A 12,935-nucleotide genomic window follows, 5' to 3' on the forward strand; every position below is an offset into this window, starting at 1 on the left:
TGGTAGGGCATGAAATACCGCCTGTCTGCACATGTAAAAAGTGAAAAGCCCAATGTCAACCTTTTGACTTTCGGCCTAATGATTGTGTCGACCTAATAACCCTGTCGACCTTCAGTCATGTTGACCTCCCTGCATTTTGACCTAATGCTTGTAGTCCTAGTGACCGTATCCCGTGCTTAATTATAATAATGTGCTTGTAACAAGAGATTAAGCTTGTATAGCAAAACATCTGTCAATTTCCTCCCATAGGACAGTAAAGTACAAGTCTGCCAGGTTTCACCCTTTTCATCCCACCAACGAGACACACTGATGTGTCCACATACACCTCTCCTCCATGTGTCCACAAACACCTCTCCTCCATGTGTCCACATACACCTCCCCTCCATGTGTCCACATACACCTCTCCTCCATGTGTCCACATACACCTCCCCTCCATGTGTCCACGTACACCTCTCCTCCATGTGTCCACGTACACCTCTCCTCCATGTGTCCACGTACACCTCTCCTCCATGTGTCCACGTACACCTCTCCTCCATGTGTCCACGTACACCTCTCCTCCATGTGTCCACGTACACCTCTCCTCCATGTGTCCACGTACACCTCTCCTCCATGTGTCCACGTACACCTCTCCTCCATGTGTCCACGTACACCTCTCCTCCATGTGTCCACGTACACCTCTCCTCCATGTGTCCACGTACACCTCTCCTCCATGTGTCCACGTACACCTCTCCTCCATGTGTCCACGTACACCTCTCCTCCATGTGTCCACGTACACCTCTCCTCCATGCGATTTAAGTTGCGCTATACATAACACATGAGATCTCTGTTATTCTGTAGTGATATACATCTTTTGTGCAGCTTTTTCCTTTAAATAGTGTCTTATTTGCAAAACTGGGTGAATGGAAGGCATAAGCATTTCTGACTAAAATGGTATGGGACGTGCCTTTGTTCAGTGTGTGAATGTCAGTGTAATATGAAATTGAATATTACAGTGTTTTCTAGGCCTATATTTAGTGTTTGAGAGCTGCTTTATCTGCATTAGAGATGGAATGTTAGTGTTTTCCTGGAAAACACTAATGGAACATTTTGTGTGCAGATACAGCCACAGTCGCATACTGAGTATATGCCACACCATTTTAATCAGCAGAAGCTGCTTGTACGTCCTATTTTCTTAATTTTAACTGAAAGTCATAAAGCAGATGCCCAGTGAGACTAGGAGGGATGTTTTTTTTTTTTTAATAATATTTTTATTGGTAGAGTAAGTAGAACAGAATGGTACACATAATGACTCAGTTTAGCAGATCAAATTATGTCATATCGTAGGTACAGGCATTAACAGGTTTATATTGACAGGAAAAAAAAAACAGCTCGTCACAAAAAATACAGTCTGTGATGAAAGAGGGTGAGTTTTTGGTTAGAAGGGCATCTCGTAACATTGACCATTATTATCTATCAGAAGGGCGGTCTTCCCTTTTCTAAGACAGCCGTATTATACCAGGTGGATAGTCTCACAGCCTGTCTGAGATTGTTTTGATCAGTAGCAGGTAAAGTATGGACATAAGGTAACCAAGTATCAAAAAATTTTAAGGCTCTCGTCTCAACATCCAACATACATTCCACCCAGTCCATTTGGTACATATAGGACAGTCTAGGCAAAAAGAGGGTTAGAGATATATTATCGGATTTTATCCATTGTGATAATATGGTTTTCTTGGCCGCAGCTGCGACCTTCGCCAGGAGGAGGCGTATTCCCTGTGCAAGTTTAGGCGTGAGAGACGCTGGATAGTAGTTCCATAAAGCCCAGGGCAAGTTAATTTTGAAAGTAATATTTAGAGTATTGGTGATGTAGGTCTGAATCTTGTCCCAAAAAAGCTGAACCGTGGTACAATACCATAGGCAGTGAGCTATCTCCGCCCCCGGTAAGGAACATTTAAAACAATTAGAGTTGTCAGCTATTCCCGTAGCTTGTCTTAGTTTAGGGGTATAGTAGGCCCTATGCAGTATCTTATATTGCATTTCAGCGTAAGATGCCGAAACGAGTTGTTTATTTAGTTTTACTGTCAATTTAACTACTTCAAAAATGTTCAACTCGGGAGTTGTATCTTGCCATTTAGCTAATCCATTAGTATGCTTTGACAGGTCCAATTTTTTTCTTGTTAGATCATATAACAGGGAGGTGGATGTTGATCTACCCTTGCCTGTGATCATTAGGTTATTTAGTATGTTAGTTGACTCATCTTTGGGTAAGGTAGTAAGTAGTTTAGATATATAGCTTCGGGCCTGGAAATATGCAAAGAGTGGGAGGTTAATATTTGGGAATTTTTCCTTTAGGTTTGATAGTGTAAGCACGCTTGAGCGTTCTGTATCTAAGAATTGGTAGACATATTTTAAGCCCCCAGCATACCATTCCCCGAACACACTGTCTGGGCTTCCCTCTTGGAAACCTTTATTATCAATTAGCGGTAAAAAGAGAGAGTAATTAAGGGGTAAGCTGAAGCGTCTGCGTATCGTGCGCCAGGCTAGATAAGGGGTAAAGAGTAGGGGGTTAGATCGCACTTCCTGCCCCACATTTAACAGTGGTACATGCATGAGTGTTACCAATGACATATTGGACAAGAAAGCTCTGTCTAGGGTTAGATTAGCATAGTGACTCGTCCCCCCTACCCAATCCAGAATATAACGCAGGTTTGAAGCTAAAGCATAATCTTGGATATTTGGTAGATTAATGCCTCCCAGTGACATGGGTTGCTGAAGCTTAAACAAAGCAATTCGCGGGCGTTTCCCTGCCCATATAAAATTTGTAATTGCCTTATTTATTGACATGATCTCTTTCTTGTGCAGTAGATACGGTAACATCTGGACCGGATAGAGAAGGCGAGGAAAGGAAACCATCTTAAACAGTTGACATCTCCCTAGATATGATAGAGGGAGGCGCTGCCATTTATCAAAATCTTTCTTCATTTGGGCTATGAAGTGGGTATAGTTCACTGAGTATAAATCAGATATTTGTCTAGGGAAACGTAGACCAAGATAGGTTAGATAATTTTGTGCCCATCGAAACGGGAATGGTGGTGTCCACCCCTGGGTGGCCTCTGGGTGTAGTGCCAGTGATTCTGTTTTATCAAAATTAACTAGGAATCCTGAGATTTCGTGGAAGTCCGTTAGGATTTGCTGCACTTTTGGAATGGCTTGTTTGGGATTGCTAACATATAATAATAAGTCATCGGCAAAGGCCGATAACTTTATTTCTGAGCGTCCTACTGAGACACCCTTCCATGCTTCTTCTTTTAGGAATGTTCTAATCAGAGGGTCAAGGGCTAAATTAAAAAATAGTGGCGAAAGTGGGCATCCTTGTCGGGTCCCTCTATATAGAGAGAAGTAGGATGAGTTTATCCCATTGACTGTTACTTGTGCAGTGGGGCAAGAGTACAGCATTTTAAATATATTTATGAATCCCTCCCCAAATTGTTGTATCTGTAGAACTCTTAGAACATGTGACCAGGAGACTCTGTCAAATGCTTTGTCCGCATCGCAACTAACTATGATGGCCTCCTTGTTAGCTTGTTGTTGGAATTTATGCAGGGCAGCAGTCATCATACGTACGTTATGGACAGATGTGCGCCCCCTTACAAAACCATTTTGAGCTGGATGTAGTATCCTGGGCAAAATGTCTTGAAGTCTCTGCGCTATTAATTTCGTAAATATTTTTAAGTCCTGATTTAACAGGGAGATGGGTCTGTATGACTGAACCTTCTTGGGGTCCTTCCCAGGTTTGGGGAAGACCACAATCCTAGCCTCTGTGAATCCCCTAGGAGAAGCATTGCCCGATATTAAGGAGTTGAATAAGGCCATAAGGGGAGTGTGTAGTTGTTCCTTCGCCATCTGATAATATTCTGAGCTAAACCCATCTGGGCCCGGTGATTTACCTTTCTGTAATGATTTAATGACGGATGTCAACTCTAAATCGGTGACGGGGGATGTAAGTGCTTCTCTTTCTTCTGGGGTTAACATCGGTAGGTCTGCTGACCTCAGAAAATCTGTACCTGCCTCTGGATTGTCTGGTTGGGATGCATATAGTTGATCATAATATTTCTGAAACGTCTGCGTGATTTTTAGTGGATCCTCCTCAGTTAGCCCCGAGGGTGTTTCAATTTGTAGTACTTGGGAGGGAGTTGTGTGGGCACGGGCTAAGTTGGCCAACAATTTCCCCGCCTTATTGGAGCCTCTATAATATCTATTCCTTTGAATATTATGTGTGAATTGGGCTCTCTCGGTACATAAGGCATCATACGCCTGTTTAGCTGTTTTATAGGCGGTGCGAGTTTCAATACTGTTTGTTTGGAGTAGAGCATCATAGGCTTCCGTTAAACGAGAGCTGCAATCTGCTATAGCACTCGCCAATTTCTTACGCTTCCTGGCCACATATTCCATAATCTGGCCTCTTATCACTGGCTTAGAAGCTGCCCAAAATAAATTAATGTCTTGCTCATGTTCTGCATTATCTTGCATGTACGTTTGAATCACATGTTTCAGATGTAGCTTAAAATCGCTGGAGTTACTTAAATAAGAGGGGAACCTCCAATTGTAAGAGGTGTAAAGGGGGTTCTTAAGTGATAATGTGAACCAAATTGGGGCATGATCAGATAAGGTAATCGGGTTTATCCCGGAGTCTAGAACTTTGTGATACATGGATTTTGACAATAACCAATAATCAATCCTGGAGGAGGAATGGTGGGGATGAGAATAAAAGGTGTATTCCCTGGACACCGGATTGCGGCATCGCCATGGATCACATAAACCCAATCCCTCGATTAGTAGTTTTATTGGCGGGGTATCCCTTCCCTCTCCACCTTCTCCTCCGCCTGTGGATCTGTCAAGCCCAGCTGATTGTACACAATTAAAGTCACCGCCCATTATGATCTCACCTTCCGCCCATGTCAGTAATTTAGAATAGATATTGGTGAAAAACACTTTATGCCTACTCAATGGTGCGTATACTGCGGCCAGTGTGTAAACTGATCCAGGCAGCTTAACTTTAATAAAAATAAAGTGTCCCTCTGGATCCGACCATACATCTCGAATATCATAGGGGAGGTGTTTTCGAAATAAGATCAGTACTCCCCGTTTCTTTGAATTGAAGGATGCTGCCCTAAATTCCCCGACCCAACTGTCCCTCAGAACATTGTTGTCGCTGCTATTCCAATGTGTCTCTTGTATGAGTGCGATGTCTGGCTTAGAGCGTTTCAGATGAGCCAAAATCTTTTTCCTCTTAATCGGTGTGTTCAGCCCCTCTACATTCCATGAAATAAATTTAAGAGAAGACTGTACTCTAGTGACCTTGTTGGCCTCAGTGGCCATTTCTATCCGATACCTGTCCTAAACCACATAACAATAAATTCGTAACTTTGGTCTGGTCCCCTTCCCGTCCCAGCAAGCGGGTCGGGGTACCCCGAATACGTAACATTATAGTAGCCTGTACCTGAGGACATAGAGTCATTCGTGTAAGTAACATTAGTAATTGTTAACCATATTGTTTTGAATAATTTCAAGAACCAATGACGCAGCCAAGCGAGCTGCATTGTAACCAAGTAATACATCAATCTCACATGAAGGATGTTTGTAAGAAAAGATAGTGCAACACCTAAGCACTGTGTCAAAGCGTTGGCAACTGTCTGTACTGTAAAGTCTACCCAAACAATTTCTGAAAGACATGGACCAGAGTTCCACCAATCTGGAAGATATGTCACAACGGTGACATCTAAACTCAGCATTCTCTGAGTCATAGAGAATAGTAGTAATATAACATAGTATGTAGGTGGGAGGTTTCGAGTCCCAAGTTCAACAGTGCAGGGGGCCCTCAACATATAAAACCTCAAGGGATGTACGTGCATGAAAGTTACCAGTTCTAGATGTTCAATCCGCGTCTGACATATGGGAAGTAGCACCTTCTTTTAGGGAGTCGATGAAGTTTCTTGCCGCTTGTGGGGTGTCTAAGAAGTATGATCTCCCCTCGTGGACCACTCTCAACTTGGCTGGGTAAAGTAAGGCGAATTTCTGTCCCATGTCGAATAGCTGTTTACATGCTGGTGCGAATTCTTTCCGTTGAGCAGCCACGAGGAAAGAGAAGTCTTGAAATAGCAGAAGTTTGCTACCTTGGAATTTCAGATCTTTGTGCTTTCTGTATGCGTCCAATAAGCGGACCTTGTCTGCATAATTAAGAATTCTTAAGATCACCGGTCTAGGTCTGTCGCGTGAATTTTGTCTTTCCGGGCCTATTCGGTGTACTCTCTCAATCACTAATGATCCATCTTGGGGTACACATCCCAGCTCTCTCGGAAGCCAGCTCGACACCAGCGGCATAAGCTCTGCGGTCTTTACAGATTCAGGTAGCCCTATGATGCGTATATTGTTCCGTCTATTCCTGTTTTCCAGGTCCTCAAGCTTATCGTGGATAGTGGCCACCAATTTTTCCTGTGTTGTCACCAGTGCCTTAGTGGCTGCCAGTTCATCTTCTAGATCCGAGATTCTCTGTTCAGCCTCCGAGAGCCTCTGTGCATGTTGTGTCAGCTGAGTGAGGGTTGAATCGATCGATTGTTGTATAGGTGCCAGCTTTTGATCCAGTAATGAAGCTAATATAGCCGTGAGTTCTTGTGTGGATGTGGACTGTGGGACAGGAGATGATGGTGCGTCGGAGTCTCCCTCTTGTCCCGACACTGGAGAGGTGGGGGAGTGAGATGTAACCGATTTTCCCCGGCTTTTACTCTGTTGTCCACCTTTCTGTGCCCGTTGTGGTTTTGCTACATATTTATCCATGATGTAGGACAAAATATAGCTGCTATGCTAATATTAGACTGCTGTGTCACTCGCTTTCCTGTATGTCGCAGCTCCTCCGACCTGCAGCAGTAAGCCACGCACACAGGCAATTTGCAAATTAATCTCTCAGAATAAAGTCTCTGTAATGTAGCACGCTGGGGTGATGTATTACACTGAACTTATAGGGCTAAGTCCAATTGTTTAGAATGAGCTGCACAGAAAGCAATTAAGAGAGATGTCTAGGGGAGGCTAATATAAAGCTGATGGCAGATTCAGTGATTAGCAGTTCAGATGTTTCAGGTTCTGTAGCTGTATGTCACTTGTTTCACTGTTTATCAGCTTGAGGTCAGTAGGCCACCCACTCCTCTCCTGGTAACTACAGCCGTTTAATTCTTCTCCTCTCCCCTGTGGCTCCCTTAGCTGGGTGGGGGTTTGAGCGCTGTGTCTATATCTGGCACTGTGTTTTCTTCTGTGTGCTGGGGGTCCTGCTCCACCAGATCCGGGCCTCTACAGCAAACTAATAAAGTAGGTTTGTAGGGGTTTGTTTGCAGGTTGTGGGCTGAAGCAGGCAGCCCAGGGTCTGTTGTGTGTGTTAGTGCTGCGTTCCTAAGATGGCGGCCAGCCTCTGGGAGTCTGGTGTCTTGGATGTCTGAAGACACAGCCACAATTTGTTTTTAAAGGGAGCGTTTTACAGGGGGAGGCCTCCGAGAGTGGTGGGAGATAGGCGGGGAGGAGATGGGTACCTGGAGCGGGTTTGGCAGCCCGCGATCTCGTCCGCGATGTCCGCGTCTAGGCCCTCTCCAAAATCTAGGTCCCGGCTTTGGCGGCCGCTCCGTCGGAGTAGGCCGCAACCCGCAGAGACGCTAGGTAGCGTCTCCCGACTCCGCTGCTCTACCCGGCGGGTGTATCCGGCGGCTGGGCGCTTAGGTGGGTGAGTGGAGGGTGAGTCCAGGGAGTCTAGGTGCCTGTAATTTGTAATTTTATCCCAGTCTTGGACGGAGCTTCCCCGCTCAGCGTCTGCTCTGGGTCCCGGTCAGGCCACGCCCCCTAGGAGGGATGTTTAATGTGAAACGAGGCTAGATGTCCGTGAACACATCTGTATGTTGGTGGGATGAAAGATGCTTGCACACTTATGGGTCCGGATGTAATTACGCCCAAGTTCAGCATCCATGCAGGATGACGGCCGACCTCAGATGTGTTTTTAAATGGGCAGTCATTTACAAGGCATGATTTTGCATTGTGACCAAATGCCCATTTAAAGAAAACATCCAAGGTCGGCCGGGATCTTGGGCATCATTACATCTGGCCCATGGTGTTTGCTGAGATCCATACATTCGCTGTGGTCACATATGTTGTATTTTTCCATCTGCTTATGAATTTGACGGACCCGTGCATCACATGGGAACCTTAAGTAAAGGGTCCTAACCTTTGAAACCCAAATAGACAGCCTCTAGACATGCTTATATAGCTGGATAGTGTGCTTGCCTTTTTATTCTCCTATAATGTTCAGCTCCATCTATCTAGCACCACTCTGTACGTGATGTTTATTTACTTCTGTGATCATTTACATTGTTTTCTTGTTTATAACATGTGTTTTATTGGTGACTCATTTTATGTCTTTCAGCTGGAGGATGAAGATTGGGATAACTGGGAGTAATTGCTGGAGAGAGAGATTAACACATCTTCACCAGGACACAGCACGAAGAGCCTAAATCTTTCTCATCTTAGTTCATCTGCCTTGACCACATTCCTCTATTGTAAATCTATACAGGATGACACACCATATAAACAGGAGAATTCTAATGCGTCTTCTAGTCTGTACTGGCATGGTAGGGGTTATTAAGTTATGGTTGAATTTTTGCTTTAATCATTTGTTCTTTTAACTCTTTCACTGCCAGATCCTGCAGTGCCCTGTAACGCTAAAGAAAATGATTCTCGGGCCTGAGTTGTTTGTAGTGTCCGGAGGTTGCTGCATGGGGTCATGTCTCTTGGCAGGGTTACCTTTAGTTGCTTTTTTCGTGTTATACAGTGTTTGAGCTAATAATTTAGGAAAGAAAGCTGTTTTCCTAATGAACATTTCTTTCTGGTCCCAGTGAAAATCACTGTAAGAGGCTAGACAGATTGGTATAAATTCCTTTAAGGGCAACCATTCTTTATGCAAAATATTTAAAAGCCAAAACACTATGCCGAATGCTTAGTTGCTATAATACTTTAACATCCATTCCTCTGACATCTGTAATCCTTCATGGTTTTTATGGTTTTCCTGTAAGGAACATATTAAACCTTGGATGATACAAAAAAAAAAAAAATCTCATATGTGAACTGTTGGTCATTGCTGACCAGAAGTGAGCAACCCTGCTATAAACTGGACCGATTTCTACTTCCATTCAGCGCAGATCAGGCGTTGAAGACCATATTCTTATGTGTACAGGCTGTTATCACGTTAGGCTCCCTCTCTCTGTTATTAACACATCCTTCTATTCTGTCAGTTGTTTGTGCAATATATATTATCTATTTAAGTTATATGGCAGCAGGGAGGAGGAGGGGGGCAGCTTATTTTGGGGGAAAATTCTAACTGCTTTTTTCTTCTTTCATAATCTCCTGAATCTTACACAAATCTTGCACTTGGCGGCTATGAAATAAATGGTGGAACCACCTTTTCTCTGTACACTTACTGCATAGAAATCCAACAAGAAAGCTCCTTTATTTTATAGTAAATAAATTGCGTTCCGCAACCCAGTTACTTTTGAGTGTTGGCTTTTTATTTTAAATTATGTAACTTTATAAAACATTTTATTGATAAAGGCATTTTATCATCGTTCTCATTCTTGTTGTTCATTCTTATTATGTTGTATAATGCTATACAGTAATGGGTGTGGTGTAGGAGATCTATAGCATCTAGGCAGACAGGAACTAGGCTGGCAGGTTCAAAAGGTCAACAGGGACAAAACGTATAAGTGTCCACAATCAGTGTAAATGTGTGTGTATTCCCACAGGATCGCTTCGCTCGCCACGCTTCAGCCAAGGGGGCTAGCTGCACTTCTCAGATCCTTGTCCATGTGGATTGTAAATCAAGCTGAAGTTGAGAAATCATGTAAAAAAAATAAAAATAAACACTTGTCGACCATTGTTATGTCAACCTTTAATGCATACTTGCCTACCCTCCTGCATTCTGCAGGAGACTCCCTGAAATAACAGCAATCTCCCTCTCTCCCTCATTAGTCTAGCAATCTCCCTCATTTCACCTAGCCCACATTACACTGTTGCATTTTTTTTTTAGGGGGGGGGGGGGGGTAGGAACAAGAGATAGATACATTTACATTGAATCATCTGCACCATTTCCCAGCACTTTAGCAAATATAGTATCTCTTACTAACTGCTTAGGGGCTCATCTACATTTGGATATAAGTCATTTAAAAAATTCCTCTCAGATATTGCAGTACGCACCCAGGTGCCAAAATCACAATCTCTTTTCACAATGTCTCCATATATGGAACTAGCCACGCCCTTTGGGTGGAGCATGACACGCTGTGGAAAACTCTACTACCAACTATAATCTCCCTGAAACTAGTTTTCAAAAGTAGGCAAGTATGCTTAAATGTATGTGGAGCTGATGTCCAACATATGGTATCAACCATTTTATCATTGACTTAGACACTCTCCACACATTATCTGTATACCACATTACATAGGTATTTCATGTCACACAGACCCAGGCCCATCTCCAAGTGTTACATATGAGACATGAAGTAAAATATTCCATGTTGGGAAAGAAAAATGATCGCAACTAAACTTGTGCAAATATTTCCTAGGCTAGTAACTTCATAACAGAAAATGTGGTCTTTTTTTTTTTTTTTTTGTCTGTGTCGACCTGTTCATTGTCTACCTAGACATTTTAACTGCTTTCCATTCTTGGTAGACAGACCAGACTAGACAAGAGCCCAACAGTACATTTTTTGTGTTGCTTTTCATGAAGAAGAGACCACCGCGACAGGAAATAAAAAAAATATTTAACCTACATCAAAGTGTCAGTCTTTCCCGCTAGACTACTTTTATTACATGTTCTAGCGGCAAGTTACAAGCCCCAGGGACTCCATGTAGCTTTAGGCATTTTGACTTACAACAAGCCTCTGCTTGAATTAAATACAGACACACTTCCCATGAGCATGAGTGGATAGAGCATATATTTATTTCACATTCATACCTTGTCTACAGATGGAGGCACTCTCGTCAGAGCCAGTCAGCCCCGCCAACCCTTGCCAATCACCAAATGGGTCACTCGCGTGTCCCATTCCTGGCAATGGACTTGCAAGCATGTGAGACGGTGTGTGGCAGCAAATACCAGCGGATAGTGCACAGGTGGACTGGCAGAGAACGGCCCCGTCTGTACAACAAAGTTATGACTCTCCAATAGCATCCAGAAATACTGGAGAAAAGTTGTTGTTTTTTATTGATTTTGCAAAAACCCATGCAAATAAAAAGCCTTCTTTTATTTATCAAACACAGGGGCAGATGTATTAAGCCTTAAAAAGAGATTAAAGCGAGAGTGATATATGTCCAGTCAATCAGCTCCTAACTGTCTTGTTACAGGCTGGGATTAAAAATGGCAGTTGGAAGCTGATTATCACTCTTTATAACCCTCTCATTTATCTCTTTTTAAGGATTAATACATCTGCCCTATAGTCTCCACCCAGTCCATTTAAAAAAAAAAATTCCCTATATTTGAAAATTAGTTGCGGCTCAATGTATTCATTCTTATGAAGTGAAGGAAATGTAATAGAGTGCGGGATCTCACATTTTTAATGCGGCAATCACTTACATAGAAAAAAAGGTTGATTTTGACATGCAAATGTTGCTTTACATGAGTACAAAGTCCGAGAGCGATTTAAGCCATTATCGCTGGCTAAGTGGTCGCTGAGCAACCATATTGCCAGTATTTTTTTGTGTTGTGGGAGATAAATCGCTGGGAGCATGCTCCTGCAGCCAGCCCTTAATGGTTGCTGGTCAATGCACTGTGCACCAGCGACCAACGATTTCTAGGTCAAAATGAGGTAGAGACAGAATAAGACAGAATTGCTTGCCATTTTCAGTCAAAATTGCTGGTTGCTGATGAAAATGGTACACTGAGTGAGTAATAGAGACATATTAAGCCAAAATTGATCAGCGATCATATTGCACTGTGTGTACACACCTTTTCCTTACAAAATTTAATTTCTTCACACCACTTTTATACATACAAAATATTAGATCACTGGATCTCAATTTAGCCTTTTGTAACCCGTCTCAAATGTCAATATGCATGCTGATTTGTGAATTCATTTATTTCTGTAAATGTTATGTGCATTGAACAAGTACCGTATACCACCAAGTACAGAATTAAGGCACTCATGTAAACTTCTGTATCATATCTGTCTGCTAAGAACTCAACAAATAGAACTGAGAAATATTAATGTATCCATTATATGTGTCACCTGGATTTGTTCCATGAGCTATAGAGTATAGAAAGGTTTCTGGAATCCAATGTGGAACTGGATATGCAAAATTTGCATTTTATCAGTTTTTTTTCCTCTAGAGTCAGTTAAACCATTGGTGAATGGAGACCAGGCACCAATGGGTTAACCCCTTTTCCAAGACACATAAATAACCCTTAATAAAATAAAATCCCACAACACACAGATAATAACAGTAGACGGGTTCTGGGAATTTTAATCTCTACCATCTTTTAGGAAAAATATTTTATAATATATGATGTTCTGTATGTGGTAAAAAGTCTTGCTGATTTATTGTAAAGGAATTCTAACACTCCAGTATGTAAAGTTCTATGGTACGAGAGAAACCAATAGAGCATTATTCTTTCTATCTGTTCACGGAATGTGGCATCTCTGTTCACCTCATTAAAAGCCTCTACTACTTATGGAAGCTGCAGAATGCCAACATATAGACAGCACATGCATTCTTTACTTTCTGGCCCTTATTCTGATCACTTCACTCAGATGCAAATTCGGGCAGCGTACCATTGTTTTGCGTATACACATGCACAGAACCATTTCTGCGCATGTCTGTAAGCAGGGAGCTTGTGAACTCGGCGATAAGTCCAGTCGCCGAATGCTCACTGCTGGCCT

General features: G+C 42.7%; 1 protein-coding gene across 3 annotated transcripts in view; it reads left to right on the plus strand.

Annotated features, from left to right (window-relative positions):
* Nucleotides 1-9,556, plus strand: part of BSDC1 (BSD domain containing 1) — a 48,006-nt gene extending 38,450 nt beyond the window's left edge. For all 3 annotated transcript variants that reach the window (XM_083173856.1, XM_083173855.1, XM_083173857.1), the window contains exon 11: nt 8,438-9,556. In XM_083173856.1, coding sequence (XP_083029982.1) covers nt 8,438-8,470 — 33 coding nt within the window. In that variant the 3' untranslated portion in view covers nt 8,471-9,556. The remainder of the gene's footprint in view (nt 1-8,437) is intronic.
* The last annotated feature ends 3,379 nt before the right edge of the window (nt 9,557-12,935 follow it).

Source organism: Crinia signifera, chromosome 2, assembly GCF_055691185.1.
Source record: "Crinia signifera chromosome 2, ASM5569118v1, whole genome shotgun sequence".
Lineage (NCBI taxonomy): Eukaryota > Metazoa > Chordata > Amphibia > Anura > Myobatrachidae > Crinia > Crinia signifera.